We start from the raw sequence: 26788 nt of genomic DNA, 5'->3' as shown, positions 1-26788 counted from the left end.
TAAAAAATGATGTGATCAAGAAGTCATTGCAACATGACTTGCATTAACTCAAAACGTGTCAACTTTTTTTTATAAGTCATAGCAGTTCATCACTAGTCAAGATTTAAAATAGTTTAAATGACTTGTACAGCCAATTAAATTATACATACTTTAAGGCAGAAACATTTTTTTAATTTTTGTACTAAGAGAATTTAAAGCTCATTTACCAGTAATGAAGGTGTTGCTGCTACTGGTCCCTGGCTGTGGGTTTAGGGAACAGCTGCCCCCAGGGATGCCCTGCACCGTGGGTCGGTCCACATTCAACCCAAGGGTCAGCTATTCTGCTGGGGTATAATGCAAGGGTGCAGGTGTCACAGTCATGTTCAGTTTGCCTTATTTTTTATAGACTTTGAGTTTGTTTTCCTTTGGTCTATTTTCCCGCCACAATCTGTCACCATGGACACTGCACTAGTCATCACAGCTGTTTTTCATCTGTGTATAGAAGTTCAGTTCTGTTGCTGTGTCGTTGTCTGGTCTCGTTTCAATTACAGTTGTGTTGGACAAACTTGCTTCTTTGTTGGATTGTACCTGTGGGGATTATTAAAGACTACCTATTTATTCTCATCTTCATCTTTGTGTGTGTTTTCACAGCCTGTGCGTTACAGAAGACCAGACCAAGAAACAGATAAGCAGTGTGTTTTGTTGAAGCATTTTTGTTTGTATTTTTGTGATTACGTGTTTTTGGTTTCTTTCTGCACTATGGACCACTTTGCAGCAGTCAAACTGTTATGCCTTGAGCAGAAGGACAACTCCCTCGAGAAACCTTTGGAGGAATTCCTCAGCCTCGTGCCAGCTATGTCTTTCCCGGACAACTGCCTCTGCAGCTTCCTGTATGCCGGCCTCAACACCGCCACCAAAGAGCAGCTGTCCGGGGAAGGCCCTCGAAGGGAGCTTCACCAGATACATAGAGTGGGTGCTGGTGTCCTGTGATTCGCCACTCACAGTGGACATCATCGACGACGACGACACCAGCCCCACTAGCTACCCAGTGCCCAGCCAACACCACCCAGACTGCGGGGATTGGCAGCATGAGCCCACCGCTGGCCGCAAGAGGGACTTTGCCGTAACGTTCAAGCCAGAGAGCGACCGAAGCAGAACATCACCATGGAGCCTAAGAAAAGTGGGTCTGACCAGGTGTGCGAGCCGGGTGCACCATCTGTCGCCGAGGGAGTGCTAGTGGAATTTGAGGGTATAGAAGTGAGGCCCGCCCGCCACTGAGAGCGAGTTTTTGGCAAACACTTGGGAGAACTGTTTTGATTTTGGAGAGGTTAAACCTCTGCCCATTTTGCCATCTAAATCTGACAGTCACATCTCTAATACTCTGGTCGAGCCCAACCTCCCTCTCCCACCACCTCTCCAAAATGTGTTTGAGGCTTTATTTTTTGTTGGATGGGACATTGAGTCAATGTTGCTCTCCAAGCCCCTCTCCAGTCCCCAGCTACGCCTGCCACCCAGTCATTGCTGCTTCCCATCATCATCAATATATTGTAGGCTTAACCCATTAAATCACATTTCAAGAGCTTGTATTTAGCTGTGGGTTTCGAAAGACTGATGGACAACTACAGCATTCTTACTAAGCCCTGATTATTTATATATTTGAATGAAGAGTAAATAAAGTCCAAATGGAAATGAATCTCTATTTTGCATCTGAGAACAGAGCATTTGCATGACATGTAATGTATAAAAATGTGTGTAGGAATCATTCATTCTGTCTGTTGTTGCAGGTAACTGCTGGGATCTGATCAGGAGTTTTGTCTTATATTATACTTACAAACTCATACTTTTGTTTAACTGTCATTATTCTGGTTCTTTCTACAGTTTCAGGTTCCATACAATGGACACGCTGTTTCATTTGCTATTTTTCTCAGGTGAGTACTCATTTTTTAGAATGTTTTTGTGTGTGTGTGTGTGTACAGCTATTTTTGGGAGGATCAGTTTGAGTTTTAGACAATCTGAGTGAGGACAAAGAGAGTAAAGTGAGTACATTTTTGCCGGTCCTCACTTTCTGAGACCCCTTTAAAGACCTGTGTGTGTGTGTGTGTGTGTAATAACTTTGGAAAAATAAAAACAGAATCCCAGATTTATGCCTTCACACAATCCATTCTCAGAGGTCTACAGTTGCTAGTGTAGTGTCTGCACAGGATCAGGATCATCAAAACAATTTTGAATTCGAAAAGTTTTTAACCTTTCGAACTTCTCCTGTATATCTCAGTGAGGCTCCGGCTTGGGTGTGAGACAACTCAGATATCCATAAAACTCTCCCTCCTTGACTTCATGTGGCGGGGGTTCGAGGGCAATAAGGACTTTTACTTTAAATACAGTGGGAAACTAACAAGATATCAATCTCACTCCGACTACGCCACTTTGGGAGTTCACCCAAAGAATTAGAATAGACCACCTATAGTTGCATGAACAAGTTCGTGTCACTAATTAGAATCAGAGACATGGGTAACATTACAAAATTTCTCTTTATTGACATCTTAATTAAAAACAATTTTAAAATAAATAATTAAACATTTGTCCCAGCCAAACGGGCCACTTAGGGTTTTTAGAACAAGTCGAGGGCTAGGGACTAGAGCTTACCAGTAAAAAAAAAAAAAGCGGATAATCAGACCACACCACTTGTAGGTGAATCACTGCACTTCACTGTGTACACACACACACACACACACACACACACACGCGTGCGCACGCACACGCACGGTGAGGTGGTCACTGCACACTTGTGAGGAATATACCACCACCTAAAAACCAGTCCTCTGCCCCTGGTGCTCAGGCCCTGCCGAGACAAAAATGATATACATCAAGTACACAGTCACGTTGGAAACTGGGATGTTCAACTCAACCAGTCAAATAACAAAAATAAATAAATTGAATTTTTGCAACCAATAAATCAACTAATAAATAGTTGCTTGAAACAAATCACAATTTCAACAAAATACAAATAAGTATAAAAAAAGGAAAAGAAACAATAGACATTATAAACAAATTATATAAATCACAAAAACAAAATCTAATGCAAATGGAGAGAAAGCAAATCGAATAATAAGAAAATCACAAAAATATAATCAAAATTGAAAACAAAGACAAATCAAATTCCAGAAACAATACGGAAATCTAATGCAACTGAAGAATTAAACAGAAATAAACTAAAGAAATATCACAAAGATATAATTAGAATTGAAAACAAAATAATTCAAACTTCAGAAGCAAAAATAATATTGGTACAACTGAAAAGAGCAGACAAAACGATATAGAGCAACCAAGGAAGAAAAATTAACAAAAAAATGAAATTGGAAACAGGACAGCACTGCAGGCATAAATGAACGCAGAGCACCCCGACTGGAATGCAGTTACGGGCCGTCACAACACTGATTGTCGAGGAGATTAATGTTTTATTAAGAGCCAACAAACAGAAGCTTTTCCGGCGAAGGCCAGTACAGAAAACAGCGATCCAGCAACTGCGTCAGGTTCTCACAGCTTCTCCAACGTCTATACCCAGTTTATGTAAACAGTATTAAACGACATTGCAGCAAAACTCATAGAGTCAAGGCAGAAACGCTCTCCAAACAAGTCGCCGTCTCGTCTCGAGGACTCGCATCCAGTTCCGGGAAGTGAAGGAAGCGTGTTAACGACGCAGCAGTTCACCAGGGCTGCGTTCAGCCCCGACAAAACGTTGCAAAACGTCTCAGTTATGTATATAACCTTAGTTCCCTGAATAGGGAACGAGACGCTGCGCAATCGCTATAGGAACACCTCTGCGTGATGTCGTCATGAAGCACGTATGAACTCTGTCCAATAGGGAGACGGTACGTCATAGGCGGGTGACGTCACTGACCAGGAACTATAAAGCCTGTCTGAAAACACTCTCATTCAGCTTCTGAAATACTGAGGCAAGTCGCTTACGGGCATGCCGGGAGTATGGCAAGGCGACGCAGCGTCTCGTTCCCTTTCAAGGGAACTCACGCTGCGTAATCGCTATGGGAACAACAATCCCAACGTCGCCATATGAGCAAGTGACCGTTCGCGTGTAGCTGAAGTGCACAACTCACAGTAGCACCTGCGCCCCTGGAGTGGAGCCAAGGTCTAACTCATAAGCAAGTGAGATGGCCTCGACCACCCACTTGCTCATTCTCTGCTTGGATGCGGGGAGACCCTTCCTTGGTGCCCCAAAACATACAAATAGCTGATCAGCTTTTCTCCACATGGCAGCTCTGTGGATATATGCATCCAGTGCTCTAACCGGGCACAGCAGATTTAACTTTTCCTGGTCCGAGGACGTAAATGGAGGAGGACAGAAGGCCTGCAGCACAATAGGTCTCACAGTATTAGTGAGGACCTTGAATGTATCCCGGTCTGGGATGAAGGAAAGCCTTAACATTGCCAGGCGCAAATTCGAGGCACGATGGAGATACCGACAGGGCTTGAATGTCTCCAATTCTTTCGAGAGACGTGATAGCGAGCAGAAACACTGTTTTTAGTGTGAGAAATTTTTCTGGCACCTCTTCAATGGACTCGAAGGGGGCCATAGAAAGTCCCTGTAGTACAGTGGCCAGATCCCAAGCCGGTACTCTCGTGCGGACTGCAGGTCTAAGCCTCAAAGTACCACGGAAGAAACGAGTAATAAGTGGGTGTCTCCCCAAAGATACCCCACTCAAAGGAGCGTGGTAAGCAGCTAAGGCCGCCACGTACATCTGTAGTGTGGAGGGGAATAGCCCTGTAGAAAATCTTTTCTGCAGGAACTCCAGCACCGCGCCAATGGGGCAGTTAACTGGGTCCCACTGGTGATTTTCACACCATGAAGTGAATAATCTCCACTTCAAGGAGTAAAGTTTCCTCGTGGAGGGAGCTCTGGATTGGAGAATGGTCTCAACAACCTCGGTTGAGAGACCGGAGCTTATGAGCTGTGTCTCCTCAGAGGCCACGCCCACAGCTTCCATAACTCCAGGTGGGGGTGAAGGATCGACCTGCTCGCCTGAGAGAGAAGGTCCCTCCTGATCAGAATCTCCATCGGAGACCCGTCCAGAAGAGATACCAGGTCCGAGAACCACACTCGGGCCGGCCAGAACGGGGCTACTAATAACAGACAGGCCCCGTCCCGGCGTACTCTCTCCAGAACTCCTGGGAACAGCGCAATCGGGGGAAATGCGTACAGCGGTAGCCTCGGCCACGGCTGTACCATAGCATCCAGCCCAAGAAGTGCAGTTTCCCCTGGGACCACAGGAGGATCTGATGCGCCAGTTTGTATAACGGGCGCGATCTCAGACCCTCCTGGTGATTTATATATGAGACCACCGATGTGTTTTCTGATCGAACTAGCACATGATGGTCCCTGAGGTCTGGAAGGAAGTGTTTCAGTGCTAGAAACACCACCAGCATCTCCAGGCAGTTTATGTGCCAAGAGAGATGATGGTCCTGCCACTAACCTCGAGTCGAGCGACCACTCATGATCGCCCCCCAGCCCCTGAGGGATGCATCTGTCGTTAGCGTGACGCGACGACCAAGAGCTCCCAACACAGGTCCCTGGGACAGAAACCAAGGTTGCTTCCATATAACTAGAGCACGAAGGCATTGCTGCGTGACTCTGATTATATGAAAAAGATTCCCCCTCGGTGAGAACCCCTTGGTTTTGAGCCACTACTGCAGTGGTCTCATGTTCAGCAGGCCAAAAGGTATCACGTCGAATGCTGTTGCCATAAGACCTAACAGTCTCTGGAACTGTTTGACAGTGAGTGACTGACCTAGCTTTATGTCTGAGACGGTCGAGAGAATCGACGTTATGAGAGCCGGAAATAAACGGGCGCGCATAGTCACCGAATCCCACACCACGCCTAGATAAGTGGTCCTCTGAGCTGGAGAAAGCACACTTTTCTTTGCGTTTAGTCTCAACCCCAACCTTTTCATGTGAGCGAGAACAACATCTCGATGTTGAACCGCCAACTGCTCTGATTGAGCCAGAATCAACCAATCGTCTATGTAGTTTAATATGCGGATGCCCTGCATACGCAAGGGCGTCAGAGCCGCATCTACACATTTGGTGAAGGTGCGGGGTGACAGTGCTAGGCCGAAGGGAAGAACCCGATATTGGAATGCTTCGCCCCCGAAAGCAAACCTTAGGAAATTCCTGTGTTGCGGGAGGATTGATACATGGAAGTATGCGTCTTTTAGATCTATCGTGATAAACCAGTCCTCGGATCTGATTTGTGACACGATATGTTTTATTGTCAGCATTTTGAACTTGAGCTTTGCTACTGTTCGATTTAACTGACATAGATCTAAAATCGGACACAATCCCCAGTCTTTCTTTGGCACAATGAAATAGCGGCTGTAAAACCCTGACTCCCTGCTGGGAGGAGGGACCCTTTCTATAGCCTCCTTTCGCAAAAGAGTCTCTACTTCTTGTGCCATCACCAGAGCCTGCTCGGGACCCACCACTGTGGGCAGGATCCCGTTGAACCGGGGTGGGCGTGATCTGAACTGAATCGCATACCCCTTTTCTACTGTGTGCAGGACCCACTGAGATATATTTGACAGACCTTTCCACTCTGTCAAAAAAATCTACTAAGGGAACCAGCCTCTCGAGGCTAGCCTCTGGTGGAATATGGGCAACCAGCACAGTGCCCTGAAGCGGAGCCCCGGCAGGGAACAACTGGCTTGGCTGTACCAGAGAGAGCGCGCCACCCTCGGGTGACACGCGGGGAACTACTGCGCCCCGGCATTGCGGCGGGGTTGGCAGAGCGCCCCCCTGAGGGCACTGAAGACAAACAGGCAACGTAGAGAGAGGAACATCCTCAGGATCCTGACTTTTCTGGCATCAGGATTTTTTCGACGAAGCCCTCTTAGCAGCAATGACGGCCCTCAGATCCGTCTTGCCTTTGAAGGCTTCGCCTGAGAGCGTTGCCCCGCATCCCAGCTCCTCGGAGGGGGAGTACGGGTAGCAACGCTCTGCTTCTGGTGTTGTCTGTGTTGCGAGGAGCTCGTACTCGGCTTTGGCTGCTCCCGCCCAGCAGCCGAAGGGACTTGGGTACGGCGGGGAAGAAACTGCTGCAGAGCAGCAGCTTGTCTCTTCGCCTCTTGAAACCTCTCGGTGACAGATGTTATAGCGTCACCGAAGAGGCCAGATGGATTCAGTGGGGCATCTAGGAGAAACGTCTTATCTTTCTCTTTGATATCTGTGAGATTTAGCCACAGATGCCACTCGGTGGCCACCAGGGCTGCCATAGATCGGCCGACTGACTTGGCCATCTCCTTGGTGGCACGGAGGGCTAAATCGGCTGACTGACGCAACTCCTGAATAAGATCTGCACCCACTTCATCATTTTTCCCCCAAGTCCTTCAGCAGGTCGGCTTGGTATGCTTGCAGAATTGACATCGTGTGCAAGCACGCCGCAGCCTGACCTGCTGCCGAGTACACTTTGCCCACTAGCGCTGATGTTGTTTTCAGTGGCTTAGTGGGCAGCGTCGGGGCTTTAAGGGACGATGCCGCCTGCGGAGAGAGATGGCTCGCAAGCGTCTCCTCCGCTCTTAGCAACGCCACATACCCGTGTCTTCTCAGACCAACCACATTGCTGTAGGTGGAAGTCTGAGGTGAGTAAATATGGGATGAAACCGGTCTCTTCCAGGACCTCGACACCTCGGTGTGGAGGTCGTGAAAAAACGGTAGTGCCCGACGTGGAGGTTGAGCAGACCTGGATGGTAGAAAGCGTTCATCCAATTTGCTTTTGGCCTGTTGCTCTTGCTTCTCGGCTGGCCAATCGATGTTCAACTTGGCCCGGCGGGAGCGCAGCAATCTCAAAGGTAGCTGCTCGCAGTGCACGCAGGCAGCCCCCTCGAGAGCTGCCTGGGCATGCTGCACTCCCAAACAAGCAACACACATTTCATGTGTATCCCCGCCCGTAATGAAACGAAGGCAGGGATGAACACACTTCCTGAATTGCTGCTCGCTTGCCATAATATAAATGAATGAATGATGGTAGACAGACAACAACAAATACGACAGACAAGATCACACGTAGCGCTTGCAGAAGACACAGAAGCTGAATGAGAGTGTTTTCGGGCAGGCTTTATAGTTCCTGGTCAGTGCCGTCACCCGCCTATGACGTACCGTCTCCCTATTGGACAGATTTCATACATGCTTCACGACGACATCACGCAGAGGCGTTCCCATAGCGATTACGCAGCACGAGTTCCCTTGAAAGGGAACATTTTTTTAAACGGAAACGGTGGTACATTGAACACCCTTTTCTGATGACGCAAGTGTTGCAACTATGGCAGCTGAGAAGGCCATTCTTTGTGTTCTTTTTGAAGAATTTTCGGAGCCTGATTAAATCGGTATAAATACGTGTTTAATACTACAAAATACGCTCGATGTTACAGTCACTGCCCTTGCCGTCCAGTATAAAAGAGAACATCCCAATCGAGGGAAGGGATTTGTGGAAACTGTGCTTCCTAATTATTGTGATCCAACATTTGCCTCGTATTTCAGGATGAAAAGACAAACATTTCAGATGAAGGACAATCCACTTCTTACCTCTGAGACTGTGTTATCTATATGACCTTATTATTTTTGTGAGTATTAGGCTTATCATTATTGATGATCACTATTGTTGTGCTATGATATTGTAATATTTACCATTATATAATCAGAGGAGAATAGAAAAGTTTATGAAAGTGTCACTCCAAAATACAATAGCAAAATATATAAATATGTGTAGTACTTTTATGTTACATTCATACCCATTGTGCGAGCTGTCTCTAAACCGCGTGGTTTATATACATGTTGTTGCTGATTGGGCTGACATTTTTGACACACCCACCAAACAAGAGAAAACGTATCTCAAACCCGTTGCACACCGTTGCACACCATTTCCAGGAAACATGTCGTTCAACCCGGAAACCGTAGCAAAACGTTGCGCACCAGTTTGAGTTTGAACGTGATAAAACACGATAAAACGTATTTTGTGGCAAAAACCATGACAATAATTTGTCATTTTCATCCTATTGTTTACTATATTTATGTGCTTGGTTGGTGTTGTTGTGGGTTTTGTTTCTTTTGCGGTTGTAGACTGTAAGGACCTAGTGAAATAACCGAAACCATTTGGTGAAGTGATATGGAACTGCAGTGTGGTCAAGAGAACTACTTTAGCTGTGCGTTTCCCTGAAAACAATTGCACGCCTTAGAACGTTGGTCAACCAATCAGATTCGATCATTCAACAGCCCCGTAGTATAAAACAACTTAACGAATTTCTGGACCTTTATAAGAAAACAGCCAAGCAACCAAATCGACATAAAACAATAATAGAATTGTAGAGGTTTAAACGTTGTAATTAGCAATTCATTTAATTTTACCTTTGAAGCAGATTTGTAAGGGGACAGCATTAATTAAGGTTTCTTAAGTGTCAAGATCAAGTTATCTGCATCTCCTGCGCTGCATCAAGCCACTCCCATAATATCTGTCGCGGTTCAAATTAATACACAGCACAAACTAACTGTACATCATGTGTAAGACTCCAATAAAATTATTAAGTAATTATTCCCTTACAAATAAATCTCTTAGTCAAACTGGCTGTGTCTATGGTAGACTACACAACATTATAATTAATATTATTTGCAAATTTATTTTTAAACCATTATTATATAATATTGTCCCTGCTTCACATTAGGGTACGCTTGTAAGAAAGTAGCAGTGGCTGGGACAGACTTTAAGCATCACCTCCGCCTAAAAAGATGCAATCTAATCCTGTTTACATGAAATAAGCCTGCTCACGAGCAGGTTTAAGCTTACGGACCTGTTGCTATGACAGCAAGTCCAGGATGAGCGTCGAAGAACTGAACATTCCAAGATCATGCCAAATCTTCATCAATCAAATCCAGGTAACTAAGTTAGCGACGTAAGAAGAACGGACCCCAGGTGTGACTAATCAGAAACCATGGTAAAAACAAATGAGAACTCAGGTAGAAACAGAACATGACAGTTACACTAAACAGAAGATAATGAAACTAAACAGAACATGACTAGTAAAAGTACAAAAAAATCTATTATTCATATTTAACTGTTAATTTAAAAGTAGTTTTTTTTTTTTTAAATTAAGTGATAAAATTATGAGCAAAGGAGATTTTCCCAAAATAACCTACAATGCACATTTGTAAAACAATTTGTTTAATCACATTTTTAGAGGAACTTAATGCTGGGTAATGATGCAATGGATATATGTCAGTGGTTTGAAGCCCAAAAATATGTCTACATAAATTACACACCCTGCCCTGTAGTTAATTTTGTTTAATGTCATAGTATTTGTTGAAAAGATGTGCCTGTGTTGGAAGACATTTTTGCAAAGATTTGCAAAGATTTGAAAAGGTACAACAGCATCAAAGTGAAGCTGTTTCACCATAAATGGTGTGAGCCCAGTTGCAGAGGTGTGCACATAGCTCCGCCCACATTCTACCATCATTAAATACTATTTGGATGACTGCTTAGGGTAGAAACATTCAATCAGCATGACTTAGGAAAATAAATCAAAATATTATATTAAAGGGGGAGTATAATGCTATTTCATGCATTCTGACTTATTTACACTGTTAAAGAGTTTGATTCTCATGCTAAACATGGCCAAAGTTTTAAAACACGAGTTGGACATATGACGTTTCTGTGCCAAAAATACTCTTCCAAATCCTCACGAACTTCGGGCAGCGCTGCACAGGTCTTCACGAAATCAACAATGTCACCAAAGAAGTGTGTTTTTGGTTGTGAGGGAAAGATAACCTTGCTTCCCAAAGAACCCAGCATTAAGTGGAGCTGAGAGTTTTGTGCTCACGCATCACATTGATGCCCTCTCGATATTTGTTATTAAAATAACCATAGAAACTGAGAGTTGCAATCACTTTTTTATTGGTTAAAATGAATGGAGAATATCTCGTGTTTTTCCATGGCTGCTCGAGCCACCAGGATCGGCACTTATGGTTTCATAAACAAGGCTCAGTTCTACGCTGGATTTACAGATCGTTTGAAACTGAAAGATGGAGCGGTCACAGCGATAATGATCCCGTTCATGAGTCGGAACCGCAGGTGGTGGGTAAAACTGCATCAAATGTCTGTTTTGTTGGCAGTAGGCGCCTAAGCGCATATAATGTAAAAAATACGAACGTAGTGAAATTATAAATTCATTATTCATCATTCACTATATACTAGTGATTCAAAAGTTATCCATGGATAATGCGATGGAGTATTGAATATATTTGTTGAGCTGACCATTGATAGCTTGCAGCCGATCTCTACACAAAAGCTGCGCGTGACAGCTCGTCACTCTATCTCCGCTCACAGGACACGCCTCCAGGCGCTCGGCTGTTTTCGGAAAGACTCGGTACAGCGTATGTATCTTTTATAAATATGATAAAACTAAAGACTTTTCGGCGATATGAAGGATGTTATACTACTCTATAGGTACTTAAGATTAACATGAGATTGGCAGAAACTGTGTGTGATACCTCCCCTTTAATGTATCCATATAACCACAAATCTTAAAGCAGTACTTCACCACCAGCAAAACCGGCTTTCAATAAAACTTGGCTGCCTATGCAGTAGAAAAAGATGCAATATTTATTTATAAAATCTGTGCTATCTGACTAGAGAAAACAGAGGAAAAAAGTTGTCTTTCCTTTTTCCAAATTGGCAGGAAAGGTTCAACACCTATAATGCACTGAGCATGTTGCCATCCAAGGCCACTCCCAGTCTGCTATAGATACGCTTGACCAGAGTTAAATACTGCTTTAGTAGGAAATACGACCGAGCAAATTAATCATATAGCATTCATTTGAACAAGCCGTAACTATCAGCTGTGTAGTGGATATGAATATCCACACTAGGCTATACTGAAAACACTATTTATTAGCAAGGTAGCATAAATCGGATTTATTAGATTAGATTAGATTTACTAAACAGGGCAAATTAGCGTTTGTTAATTCCACAAATGCGCCGATGGGAGTGGCAAGTTTTGCGCGTGATCTACTGCTGAAGCGCAAATTAAAATTAATCCTATAAATGCAATAAGTTCAGCCGCAAAAACAACTCAGTCCACGCCTTTTCAATGCTAGTTTTGCACTGCGTGTCTTTAGTAAATCCCGACAGTAGTTTTTTTAACGCTAAAAGAGGGTTTGCGCTGGTGCAAGCTGTTAGTAAATCTGGCCCTAAATTTGTAAGCACATAACACAAGACACTTCTTTTAAAAAACATATATGAGACTTTGATTATTCTGACACATAAACTAAAATCTAACACAAACACACACACATTCAGACGAGTTGCAGAAAGAAAGGAAGTGAGGAAAAAATGAGTTTTAAGAGAGTGAAATGATAATCTCAAGTTTCTAGCAATATATGCACTTCATAAGACCTGATCTGAATGAACCATCAATCATTAATTTAACCCTTCTATCACTTCTTAGGCGGGGTTATTCAATTTTATATCAATGCACCAGTTCAGCTAGAATCTGGAGGTATACTTGCGTTCGTCGTTTGTGTCTTTAAATTGGAATTCTCTTTTTGTCAGCGTCTTGGGCTTGAGAAGGGTGTTTCCCAGGTTCTTTGATTTGCATGTCCGGATTGATGTTGTGGGAAGCCAATCACGTTCTGGTGTGATGGCGGACGAATGGATGCAATGCAGAGTCTCCCTCGTGGCTGAAGCTTGAAAGACTGTAGAGTTGTTGATTAAACTCTTTGGCAAAACTTAACTTAGAGCACGAGACTCTCAATAGTAAAGAAAAGAAACTAAGTAAAAGAAAAAAGTAAGTGAGATGAGAGTTGGATGGCTTGAATGAAGCTGTTTGTTCTTAAACCATTTTCATCTGATCTTGATCTGCCTTTGTCTTGATATCTGTCTGATTCTTTGTTGGTGTCCTGAATTTTTAAACTGAGGTGTTTGTCCAACCTCTTTGAGGAGTTCTGACCAATTTGGTATCGTCTTTGTTTCAGAGGTGGCTTTTCTTCTCCTTTCACCATAAATGACATGTTATCTGTAGACTCTTGACTTTCCCGCTCTTGGCAGAGAGTACAGAGAGTATTGATTTTACACAGATTTCATTCATGCCATCCTTTGAATTATGAACAGAGATTTACACTCATACCAAACAAGGCGCACTTTCAATCAACCATTCAAAAGTTATAACAATTACAGGAATTGTGAGTGTTCTAAGCATAACTGGTCACATGTGTAATGTGTAGACATGATATAGAATTATGCAGTTGAACAATGTTTGAATCCATTTAGAATTGTTTTGGAATGATTTGATGCAGTTTATATGAAAAAAAAAAAGAACAGTCTGTTGGTTTTTCCTGTGGATTTCAACTCTGTGTCACTCAGAGGTCACTCAGAAGAAGAAGGTCTGTTTTGTATCTATGTTTTGGGGATCAAACAACCTCTGATGTTATATTCGTGGGGCTCAAGTCTTTTCGAACATTAGTCTTGGGTTTACTGCCCCAAGTTGAGAACGTTCTTCTTTAGCTAGGAGGCATGCATGGCTATAAAGTACTTAGCTGGGGGTTCTTAGACTGAATGACGTCCCAAATGGAAGATCTTGATTTAGGATCCTGAGTGTTGATTCACAATTCTATGGAATATTCTTTTTGAATGGATCATTTGCAAGATTCATTTGTCTGGTTCGCCCTCAAATCTTACAGTTTTTATATGAATAATAAACTTTTGTATACTTCTGTGATAATTGTAATATTTGTAACACAAAACAATGATACTGTGTGTTTGAAAAGATTGTCTATGAAACTGTTTATATCTAAACATGACAACTGCTCTCTCTAGATTAGCGGCAGCGTGAATGCAGATTGAAATGTCGCAATTTTATTTTTGTCAAAGGTTTAATATACGGGTGAATCGTTGTCATATAAGAATTCAGTGATATTGTGGGTGATGAAATCAAGAACGCGATCTTTTAAAGATTAATCATGCAGTTTTGTGCATCTCTCTCTCTCTCTCTCTCTCTCTCTGCATTAATATCTGACATATATGAGTAGCGCGAGGGCTTTTCAGTGCATTCACTGCTATAATATTCATGAGGTGAGACGTCCCTATTAAAGGATATGCTCCCCGCACTTCGCCCACCCATCACACCAGAACTGTTTTCGTAACCGAAACTTAGAACTTTTGCATGGTCCCGGTACTTTTAAAAAAACACTGCCGGTTCTGGATAAGAACCAGTTTTGGTTCCCAACACTACCTGTGACATCATCAAGCTATGCCTTTGTTATTGTTTTGAATAAGCGACCTCTAATGGCGAAACTTACATGCTGTGCCTTTAAAGCTTTGAAAGTTTTAATTGATCATATACAGTGGTTGTAGCAAAGGACCTTTGGTTTCAAAACAGTGGCTGTCACATTTGTTAATAGATGCAATTTCTGGAGCATATGGAGAACATGGTATACTTTCACTTTTGGGTATTCAGGCCCACTTTACTAGCACGTTTGCCCTCTCTGTATACTTTTATTAGGTATTAAAACCTAGATTTTATAGGTTTGGCTGCCTCTTAAAGGGTTAGTTCACCCAAAAATGAAAATTCTGTCATTTATTACTCACTCTCATGTCGTTCCAGACCTGTAAGACCTTCGTTAATCTTCGGAACGCAAATTGAGATATTTTTGTTTAAATCCGATGGCTCCGTGAGGCCTACATAGGGAGCAATGACATTTCCTCTCTCAAGATCCATAAAGGTACTAAAAACATATTTAAATCAGTTCATGTGAGTACAGTGGTTCAATATTAATATTATAAAGTGACGAGAATATTTTTGGTGCGCCAAAAAAAACAAAATAACGAATTATTTAGTGATGGACGATTTCAAAACACTGCTTCAGGAAGCTTCGGAGCATAATGAATCAGCGTGTCGAATCTGCAGTTCAGAGCGCCAAAGTCACGTGATTTCAGCAGTTTGGCAGTTTGACACGCGATCCGAATCATGATTCGACACGCTGATTCATTACGCTCCGAATCTTCCTGAAGCAGTGTTTTGAAATCGGCCATCACTAAATAAGTCGTCATTTTGGGGTTTTTTGGCGCACCAAAAATATTCTCGTCGCTTTATAATATTAATATTGAACCACTGTACTCACATGAACTGATTTAAATATGTTTTTAGTACCTTTATGGATCTTGAGAGAGGAAATGTCATTGCTCCCTATGTAGGCCTCACGGAGCCATCGGATTTAAACAAAAATATCTTAATTTGTGTTCCGAAGATCAACGAAGGTCTTACGGGTGTAAAACGGCATGAGGGTGAGTAATTAATGACAGAATTTTCATTTTTGGGTGAAGTAACCCTTTAACAAGTTTTTATTTGACCTGTTGGTTGTTCACTGATGTATTGTTCCCATTGTGTTATTATTTAGTTTCCTACAAAAGAGAATGACTAGTTTACTAATGTAACCCTGTTTCCCTGGATGGGAACGAGACCCTGCATGGCTTGCCATACTCTCTGTTGCTCCATATGTTTGTGCACCTTGCAGAAATTCTGACATGATGGCAGCAAGTGTGTACTTATAAGGATGTTGTGACACAGATCTTTATGGGTGCTGCTTTGGCACCATAGGGCTTCAGACCATGTTACCACAGATATATTACCATTATGCTATTGTGCAGCATTTTATTCTGAGTCAGGTAGAGATGTCCAATCCTACTCCTGGAGGGCCACTGTCTTGCAGAGTTCAGCTCTAACTCCAATTAAACAAACCTGATCTGGTATACTCCCTGGTTTAATGTTCACATGTGTATTTCACTGTAACATTCAATACTTTCCTCTCAACAGGATTCTGTTCATTTATTGGGGGCATCTCACATGAATATGTTCTAATCCAGGAACAGAAGACTTGGTACCAGGCACAAGCTTACTGCAGAGAGAATCACATTGACCTGGCCACTGTTCAAAATGATGACGACTGGGCAAATCTACAAGGCACAGTTTATAAAATGGCTAAGATGGCTTGGATTGGACTGTATAATGACATTTATAGCTGGCGGTGGTCTTATCAGGATGAGAAAATAACATTACAGAATTGGTTCACTGGAGAACCAAACAACTACGATGGACATGAGGCATGTGGTATGATAGACGATAAAACATGGAATGATTATGACTGCAGTGGACAATTTCCATTTTTTTGCTTCAGTGGTAAGAAATGATAGAAGCAAATATCAATAATAAGAATGTTGTTCACAATGTTGAAAATGCAGTTTCATACCATAAAAATCATTCTTAAACTTTGAATCTCTGAGTACCAACCAGTAGGGGTAGAAAGAGTACTGAAAAAAATACTCAAGTGAAAGTACCATTACTTTCTAAAAAATGTATTGTGAAAATGAACAAATTTTCAGTACACTCATCACCATTTAAATAATAATGTATGTTTTCCTCATCTAATTCACTGAAATAGGCTAAGATAGTGAGCTAACACAAACTACACTGTTATTCCATTTCATTGAATACGTTACAATTTAAATGTAAATGCACATTGTTCTAAGGGGGGCATCATCCCCTACCTTTTACACAACTTCATTTACTTATCATGCTGATGATATAATTGACAAAACAAATGCACATCTCTTTTTGCTAACCCTTATGAAAAAGAAGTACTTCAAGTTTATTTTAATAAGTATAATACTTTATGAATGCAGTAAGTATACTAATATCTATGTACTAGCAGTATACTTGTAATTGTATTTCAATGCTGCTTGGGACTAAATTTGCCTACTTTTTAGTATATAAAAGTATACTTTTAAGTAAACTTTAGGTGCAACAGTAGTAAACTTTGAGTACACAACTAGTTTTCTTTAAGTGAACTTAACATTATACTTTAAGTATACTACTATGTTATTAATAATATTATAATTTTATTCATTTTTATACATGAAATATACCTTTAACTGTACTTTAACTCTTTCCCTGCCAGCGTTTTTTTTTTTTTTTTTTTTTTTTAAATAGTTACCAGTCAGTGCCAGCATTTTTGATCATTTTCACAAAACTTTCAAGAACCACAGAATTATTTGTTGAATGAAATCTGAACATAAAATACAGTATATCAAAAGAAAGAACAGGGCCTCTGCTTTATAAACAACAACATCAACAAAAACACAAAAAACTATTCTAGCTTCATGCATTCTTTTTTATCAACACTTGAATGTAGATAAGTTTCATAAATAAACATTTTGAAGAAAAAGTTTGACAGTCATTACCTCTTCATGGGTTGACACTTAATTCAGTAACTAACGCGCTCTTTAAATAACAAAAAAATAAATAAAATTTCAAACTGCAATTTTTGCTCAATTTTGGCCTCTGAACAAAATTAAGCCATACTCACCATATCATATTGTAAATCCTGGTGTATCAATTATATGACAAAACATAAAACACATGCAAACTTTTTCCTTTATATTTTGTCTAAAGGTAAAAATAAAAAATAAATTATTTTCTGACTATTATTTGATTATTTCAGGCTTTACAGGGTTGATTAGTATTTTTATAATACAACAAAAAGAACCTTAAATATAACAGTGGCCTACTTTTGAAGAATACACAAAATGTATAAAGTAAATAAATGTTTCAAACAGATTAAAGTGCAAAAGAATATAACTATAAAGTTTGAAAGTAAACAATCAGTAGCAGTGTCAGAAAGGTAAAGCAGTCGCCTGCTGTTTTTACAGGGGTAACCCTGGAACCCGCTATATTACCGAATACATTTTCATTCAGCGTCTACTTCAATGGTTCCGTCTTGCTCCTCGTTTATTTTGAGGTTGTTTACAGAGTGCGCGAGCCTCTTTTATGCAACATACAGACACTGTTGATAAACTGAACCGACTGATGGAAACGATGTCACTCAGAGCGTGCACGCTCGTGTGTGTGTGTGTGTGTGTGAGAGAGAGAGAGAGAGAGAGAGTTGCGCGCTTACAGCGGGAGGGGGGTTGTTGCGGTGGTTGACTGACTGACAGATGCATTGCCAAAGCAACGGCACAAACAGTTGTTTATCGATCGATTCAAGTTCAGCGCACATAGCCTACTTCGAAGTGGGCTTTCCTTTGGCTGAATGTACGTTGTGATGACGTCACACGACGCGTTCAGGCCCAAAATCTGTGGAAAATATGCAGCAATTTGGAAAAATTGCAAGCCCCTCCGAATTTTGCGGCGTTTGCTTGATTTTGCGGTAAATTCTGTGATCGCAGAATCCTGGAGGGACTGAATTTCTGATGAAAACTACTTAATTACAGTAACGTGAGTATTTGTAATTTATTACTTCACACCCCTGCCAACCATTAGGGGTGGGTGATATGGCAGTTTATTTTTTGGCAGACTATTTTGCAAGTGTAACGTTTTAATTGGGAGTGGCCATGTGGTACCCCAGAGCACAGCCAGGACGAAATCCAATGGCGGAGTCGACGGAGGGAGGAGCCATGATGAAGTCTTGGCTGATGACATCTGGGGGATGACCGACGGAGAAGAATCCGTTAACAGTGGAGCCCTAGGTGCAGATGGAGAGCCAATGGGACCGAGCGAGACCAAGGCGTAGCCACAGCGGCGAGCGTCTGAGGGGTGGAGAGACGGAGCGCAGCGGATGGCTCGCAAGTCCATGGCAAAGGCAGGGTGATGACTGACCAAGGTGGATCCAGAGGGACGAGGGAGCCCGGTGCCAAGGTTTGAGCTGACAGGTCGACGGGCTGAGGTGGATTGACGGGATCAGCGGCTGGAGGCAGAGACAGGGATCCACTTGCTTGGGTGAAGCTGGCGACCGTAAGACCCAAGGCTTATCCACACAGCAAAGCGTCAAGGGAGAAGACGAGGGGCTGAAGGGAACCAGCAAAAAGACAGGGCCGAAGGACTGGCTGAATCTGGATGAGGAGGTGGGAAAGGGAGGCTGGGCGGGGTCAGCGATGAAGCAGGCTGTATGCTGGGCAGGACCAGCAGCGATGAGGACACAGAAGATTCAGGGTTGGGCAGGACCAGCAGGGATGGTGACGACACAGTAAATACAGGACGGGGGTGGGTGGGGAGCACTGCGTCTATTTTCCAATCGATCAGCCATGCTTCAGTGTCCAGCTCCACCAATACATCCACTTGTATGGATGTTGCCGGCTCACACACTTGTCCAGACTCACTGTGGGGCTTTGGCTCTGGGGCGATGGTCGGTGCTGTCCTCATCTCAGGCTCTGGCTCATTCATCTTGACAGGCGGAAGCTCCCGATCTGCGGTGGGCTCTGGTGTTATATCCATGTTTTGGGGTGATGGCTGGCTGGGCTCTAGGTTTGATGACGCGGATGATGGCATGGACTGGGGTTAAAAATTTTCAGACACTGTAGGATGGTCTCCCTCCAAGTCCCTTCTGTCATATCTGGTAAATTGAGGGATCGATGTAAGTTTGCCCCAATCCAATATAGGGATTTTAAGGTCCCGTCATCAAAGGCAGTCCGTTGGGTGAGTGTGCCGAACTGAATTGAATAGTCCAATAATGGAAGCCCTTCCTGGGCTAAAGCAGTAAACATTGCTGCATATTCCATCTTCTTTTAGGTTGGGTATTCTGTAATGCAGAGGTGTACAATCTTTTTACAAAGAAGGGCCAAAAATCAAACTTGATTGAGGACCGTTGGCCGAAAGTAAAAGTTGAATTATACCAAACTTTTATATTAAATTGTTGGTTAACCTTAGTTCCACTGATTTATGATTTCATAATTTTAAAACTTTAAGCAATCTGCTTAACTAATCCAGTTATATTTTCAAACTTTATTGAACCCTGTCAGGGTTTATTTTGTTGCTGATTGCACATTATCTCTTACATAACACATAATAAACAAAAGGCAAGTTACAGCACAGTAGAGCTGACAATTGTGAATTAATTGAGAATCATGATGTTTTTTTCCAAATAGATATCACGATTCTCCCATGATTCTGAACAGATAAGGAAACAAATAACATGTAATTTACTAGAGGTTCTGACAAAATGTTAAGTGCTGCAGTTTATTTAAAAATGTTTAATTCATTTGAATGAATTAATTAAAATAAAACATTGTTTTAAATTAATGATTCAATTACTTGCTCATAATAGGCTTGTTCGAGATGCATCGGCAACTTACAAGGTAATAAGACATAAAAGAAAAAAAGAATGACAGAACATTTAGGCCAAACTTATTTTATCTTTGTTATTAAAATAGGAACAAAGATGAAAACAATAGGACAAATGCAATATAAGAAAGATAAAAATGAAAGTATAGCTGCAAGCAGTAATTAAGGGGCCAAGCACAACAAAGGCAAAATAAGGATCTAAGCATGGCTGGGAGCATTAGACCGACTGCAACAATTAATAATTTAAGACATTTTAAGACGATTTTAGTCAAAATGGCTGACAAATCATAAATCAATCACTAGTAATATGATTTAATAGTTCATCATTTTTTTTTACCAATAGGTCTTGCTGTTACCAAACTGATGTGGTGTGGTCAGTATTATATGACAATGACACTGATGCATTTTGGCATCATGCCATCAGATTTGTTGATATGGTATACAAAAAGCAGTTTTGTCTATCGACATGAAATCCATACCAGCATGGTCTGAAGACGATCTGACTCGAATTTGGTGAAAATTGGCCAAACGGTCCTGGAGGGAAAAGTAGGTTTTTAAAGAGAATCAAAATGGCAGACAGGAAGTCTGGCCGACTGTGGCAAAATTGATATCTATTTTCTCGGCATGACCCAAGGAATCGATTAAGACAAGTTTTATTACTATAGGCAAAATCAATCAAAAGCTATTGGCATTTTTTGAAATTTCATTATAACTTTTTGTCCCAAAACTTTTTGAGTGCCTTCAAGTGCCAATGACACATACAGAGTTTTGTAATGATATGGCAATGAGTTAGTAAAATAAAGTATTTTACAACTAAATTCAAAATGGCCGACATCCAAAATGCCGATATGGGAAAATTGGGTATCATTCAATTCAGCATGCTGCACAGAATCTAAAGAGTTTTGTGATTTTTGGCTAAACCTTTCAGAAGTCATAAGCAAAAATAACCATTTTTCTTATCTCCTGACCACTAGGTGGCACTGTGCCGAAACTGTGAAGGTCATAGTTGTCATAACACAAACCAAGTTTGGTCTGAATACGCTAAAGAATTGAGGAGATATATATAGCCTTACGGCCATTTTGGCTTGGTCTTTGAATTTGTTCACGTTATTCAAGAACGATTTGACATCATCATCAATTCCATAACTTTTTGTCAGCATAGTCTGAAGGTAATCTGGTTAAATTTTCATCAAAATCGGAGCAATGTCAAGTCAAGTCAAGTCACCTTTATTTATATAGCGCTTTTTACAATGTAGATTGTGTCAAAGCAGCTTTACATTGATAACCGGTACATTGTTTGGCTGCACAGCAGCTCTTAAAGAATAGTGTCAATGCAGGCAGATCAAAGCACTGTTGAATATCAAATGTCAAGTCAAGTGTCCCCAACTAAGCAAGCCAGAGGCGACAGCGGCAAGGAACCCAAACTCCATCAGGTGACATTAGGTGGCAGACAAGTGGCAAATTGGTGTTAAAATGGAGAAAAAAACCTTGGGAGAAACCAGGCTTAGTCGGGGTGCCAGTTCTCCTCTGGCCAACAGTGCTTTGTTACAATTCAGGTTGCTATCATAAGTCCAATAGGATCACAACATTAAAAGTATTTATTTCAGTTCCATCCAATTGAGGATCGTATTGAGGATCACGCCGGTATGGACGGTTGTTGAGGAACTGTGTCGTGGCTGTCGTGTCGATGAGGCCTTCACAGTGGATGATCTAGTTGACTCAATCTCTGCTGATACGTCAGGGCTGCGTTGTGGTCGTGTCAAGGTGCAGGTCCTTGGTCTCACCTGGATACGGCCCGGATCCGGTTGACTACGGTGAACCTCGGGATAAACAGAAAGACTAATATTAGCGTAGATGCCATTCTTCTTCTGATGTAACGAGTACATCAGGTGTTATAGGAAGTGTTCCCGGTTCCGGCTGACCTAATTTATGCAGCCTAATAATCCTTTAATGGATTTGAAAATATAAATTGGTAATGTGTTATGTGTATGCCAGGTTAAAGAGATGCGTTTTTAGTCTAGATTTAAACTGACAGAGTGTGTCTGCTTCCCGAACAATGCTAGGAAGATTGTTCCAGAGTTTAGGTGCCAAATAGGAGAAGGATCTACCACCTGCAGTTGATTTTGATATTCTAGGTATTATCAGCTGGCCTGAATTCTGAGATCGCAATAGACGTGAAGGACTATAATGAATTAGGAGCTCGCTCAGGTACTGGGGAGCTAAACCATTTAGTGCTTTGTAAGTAATTAGCAAGATTTTAAAATCTATACGATGTTTAACATCAATGGTCTAAGAGGAGTTAGAAAAAGTAGGTTTTTCAGAAAATTCAAAATGGCGGAGTAAGAAATTGAATAATCAAATGTAAAAATAAAACTGCATAGTCTTCCCTGTATGATAGAAATATACACTGGTTCTTATTAAAGCTACAAAAGTTATTCAGTCAAGAGCAGTGAGAGATTTTCTCTTTTTCTTTTGTTGCTTGTATCTAAGTATTTAATGTGAATCAAGTACTTATATTATGCTGCTGTCACTTTAAGACCTAACACACAAATCTATTACACTATTACATCTATTATCTATTACATCTATTATTCTTTTTCAGCAGTTTATGTTCACTTAAAACATAACTGACATAACTAGTGCCTGTGAGGCCCTTGTACACAGTCCCCTTTTCCCTCCTTAGTGATGCCCCTGGTTGGAACTCTTAGAGATTTAAGTTGTTTATGCACGAGGTATTTTAAAACAGGTGATCATTACTTCTTACCAAACAGCACTGCTAAAATCTAGCCACAGCACTGACAAATGTACTCTATAAAATTTACTGTGCAAAAAGTAATTTAACCAACTCTTACAATTACAGAGAACAGAACAAACAGGTTTGTTTTCATTAGCAATGCCAAAACCTGGAAAGAGGCTCAGAGCTACTGCAGACATCATTACACAGATCTGGCCATCGTTTGGAGTCAAAGTGAGAATGACCAATTAGTTGAGCTGAAGAAACCATATTCGTTTGCTTGGATTGGTCTGTTTAGAGATGTGTGGAAATGGTCAGATGCAACAAATGTCTCCACTTCCTCCCTTACCTGGCTGACAGCACAACCTGATGTGATGCTGCAAAGTCCTTGTGGTGTTTCAGATCCTGCTGGTATGATCCATTACCAGGTCTGCTCTGATGTCCTTCCTTTCCTCTGCATGCAACGTAAGTCTGATCCTTAGCTACTGATTGTGTTTTTACACAATTTCAGTGTTCCTAATACTCTTACTGAACTGCATAACACACACACACACACAGACACATAAATATATTTTTATATATATATATATATATATATATATATATATATATATATATACACATACACAGTATCTCACAGAAGTGAGTACACCTCTCACATTATTGTAAATATTTTATTTGCATCTTTTCATGTGACAACACTGAGGAAACGACACTTTGCTACAATAATTGTGAGTGTACAGCTTGTATAATAGTGTAAATTTGCTGTCCCCTCAAAATAACTCAACACACAGCCATTAATTTCTAAACTGCTGGCCACATAAGTGAGTACACCCCTAAGTGAAAATGTCCAAATTGGGCCCAAAGTGTCAATATTTTGTGTGGCCACCATTATTTTCCAGCACTGCCTTAATCCTCTTGTGCATGGAGTTCACCAGAGCTTCACAGGTTGCCACTGGAATCCTCTTCCACTCCTCCATGACGAAATCACGGAGCTGGTGGATGTTAGAGACCTTGCGCTCCTCCACATTTCGTTTGAGGATGCCCCACAGATGCTCAATAGGGTTTAGGTCTGGAGACATTCTTTAGCAAGGCAGTGGTCATCTTGGAGGTGTGTTTGGGGTCGTTATGTTGGAACACTGCCCTGTGGCCCAGTCTCCGACGGGAGGGGATCATGCTCTGCTTCAGTATGTCACAGTGCATGTTGGCATTCATGGTTCCCTCAAAGAACTGTAGCTCCCCAGTGCCAGCAGCACTCATGCAGCCCCAGACCATGACACTCCCACCACCATGCTTGACTGTGGCAAGACACACTTGTCTTTGTACTCCTCACCTTGTTGCCGCCACACACGCTTGACACCATCTGAACCAAATAAGTTTATCTTGTTCTCATCAGACCACAGGACATGGTTCCAGTAATCCATGTCCTTAGTCTGCTTGTCTTCAGCAAACTGTTTGTGGGCTTTCTTGTGCATCATCTTTAGAAGAGGCTTCCTTCTGGGACGACAGCCATGCTGACCAATTTGACAGTCAGCCTGTCAGACTGAGAAATAGATGTATTTCCCAAACACAACCTCTGGACATGATGCTGAGCATGTGCACTCAACTTCTTTGGTTGATCATGGCGAGGCCTGTTCTGAGTGGAACCTGTCCTGTTAAACCACTGTATGGTCTTGGCCACCATGCTGCAGCTCAGTTTCAGGGTCTTGGCAATCTTCTTATAGCCTACGCCATCTTTATGTAGAGCAACAATTCTTTTTTTCAGATCCTCAGAGAGTTCTTTGCCATGAGGTGCAATGTTGAACTTCCAGTGACCAGTATGAGAGAGTGAGAGCAATAACACCAAATTTAACACACCTGCTTCCCATTCACACCTGAGACCTTGTAACACTAACGAGTCACATGACACCGGGGAGAGAAAATGGCTAATTGGGCCCAATTTGGACATTTTCACTTAGGGGTGTACACACTTTTGTGGCCAGCGGTTTAGACATTAATGGCTGTGTGTTGAGTTATTTTGAGGGGGACAGCAAATTTACACTGCTATACAAGCTGTACACTCACTACTATACATTGTAGCAAAGTGTCATTTCTTCAGTGTTGTCACATGAAAAGATATAATAAAATATTTACAAAAATGTGAGGGGTGTACTCACTTCCGTGAGGTACTGTATATGTATTTATATTACTCATTTAGACATTTACCGCCACCTACTGACAGTTTTAATTTATTATTTAAAGTATCATTTCATTTAAAAAAAATATAAATAAATAAATATTTTGGTAACACTTTACAATAAGGTTCATTAGTTAACATTAGTTAACTTATTTCTCAGCCGAAGGGTAATTTCTCAGCCAAATTTGATGTGCGATAATTTTGGGATTAATTAGATTAACTAACTAGATCAAAGGTTCTCAACCTTTTGGACCTGAAGCCCCCCCAAACCTCCTCTATCATGTGACATGCACCCCCCACCTCCCCTCACCTCATTTCACCTCACTTAATCTTTAACCTGTTTTTGATAGATAGATAGATAGATAGATAGACTATAACTTTTATGAATTTTATAAAACTACAGACAGGTAGGGGTGGGTGATATGACTAAAATATCATGATTTTTTTCATGTTGGTTTTACTATTTGCCTTACAAGGTAACAAAATATGATAAAAAAGAATGACAGGCATTTAGGTCAAAGTGGGTGAAGATAAAAATCTTTGTTATTAAAAAATAAGAACAAAGATACACATTACATATACACAACATAATATACAAATGAAATAAACAGTGCTTTATTTTTTCAGCTACAGTAGGTATATTTAACAGTAGCATTCATGTAAGAAATTGAATAAACCAATATAAAAATAAAACACTAGACTTCACTGTATAAATTATATATTCTTCTTAAAGCTTATTAAAGCAACTGTAATAAAGTTCTTAATTAAGAAGAGCAGTGAGTGATTTTATCTTTTGTTGTTTTATTAACATTTAAGGGATAGTTCCCCCCAAAATGAAAATTCTGTCATCATTTACTCTCTCAAGTGTTCAGCACAAAACAGAATTTAATACAGGTTTGGAAAAACATGAGAGTGAGTAAATAATGACAGCATTTTCATTTTTGGGTGAACTGTCCCTTTAAGGACAAGCGGCAGGCTGCTGTCACTTTAAGACCTGCATGCATCTATATAGCAACTATACATCTGATTTTCTGTTTAATTTCACTTTAGACATAACCAACTGTGTTTATGTAAACCTTGTGTGTATTTGAAAGTATTAGGATATTCAGACGCAAAAGATAACAAGTCCAGTAATCAGGCGCTGTTTGACAGGCGTGTGCGCTTCGGATGCAGGCGCTCAGAAAAATTGCATGTCAGAACAGCACACGAATGAAATGTTTAACCGGCAAGGCTTTAAAGCACATGCAAACAATTTCGTAATTGTGAATAAGTGCAGTGTCCCGTGAGTGTAACTCTACCGTTGCGCTAACATGTGATGTGAATGTTCGTCGTGTTGTACAGTATTGGGACGGAGGCGCCAGAACTGCAACTGATAGAATGTGTGCTGTAGCATGATACTACGATATTTCTTCAAAAGCACATCTTGGAGACATTTTAATCAATCAAAAATCCTGATATCGCACACCTCTAATGTAGAGCAGGTTTTTTCCCCATTTATGTACATTCTACTCGAAAAACAATAAAATACACAGAGTACCCAAATGATGCCCTGTCTGTATTATTCTTGAAAACAATTTGCGCCCCACTTCCGATCTCTCCACGTCCCCCTTGTTGAGAACCACTGAACTAGATTAAAAATGGTAATCACTTGACTTGATATATATATATATATATGTGTGTGTGTGTGTGTGTGTATATATAGATACAGTATGTGTGTGTGTGTATATATATATATA

The 26788-nt window shown here is 41.2% G+C and overlaps 1 protein-coding gene across 1 annotated transcript in view; it reads left to right on the top strand.

Moving 5' to 3' along the window:
- The first annotated feature begins 1747 nt into the window (after nucleotides 1-1747).
- si:cabz01083838.1 (macrophage mannose receptor 1) overlaps nucleotides 1748-26788 on the top strand; it is a 36369-nt gene continuing 11328 nt past the window's right edge. The window contains exons 1-3 of the mRNA XM_051891045.1: nucleotides 1748-1907; nucleotides 15844-16206; nucleotides 23003-23341. Of these exons, the coding sequence (XP_051747005.1) occupies nucleotides 1874-1907; nucleotides 15844-16206; nucleotides 23003-23341 (736 nt within the window). The 5' untranslated portion in view covers nucleotides 1748-1873. The remainder of the gene's footprint in view (nucleotides 1908-15843; nucleotides 16207-23002; nucleotides 23342-26788) is intronic.

This window comes from Ctenopharyngodon idella, chromosome 4 (assembly GCF_019924925.1).
Source record: "Ctenopharyngodon idella isolate HZGC_01 chromosome 4, HZGC01, whole genome shotgun sequence".
In the NCBI taxonomy this organism is placed as follows: Eukaryota; Metazoa; Chordata; class Actinopteri; order Cypriniformes; family Xenocyprididae; genus Ctenopharyngodon; species Ctenopharyngodon idella.
Note: the sequence above shows the minus strand (reverse complement) of the source record. Positions and strands in the feature narration are given on the sequence as shown.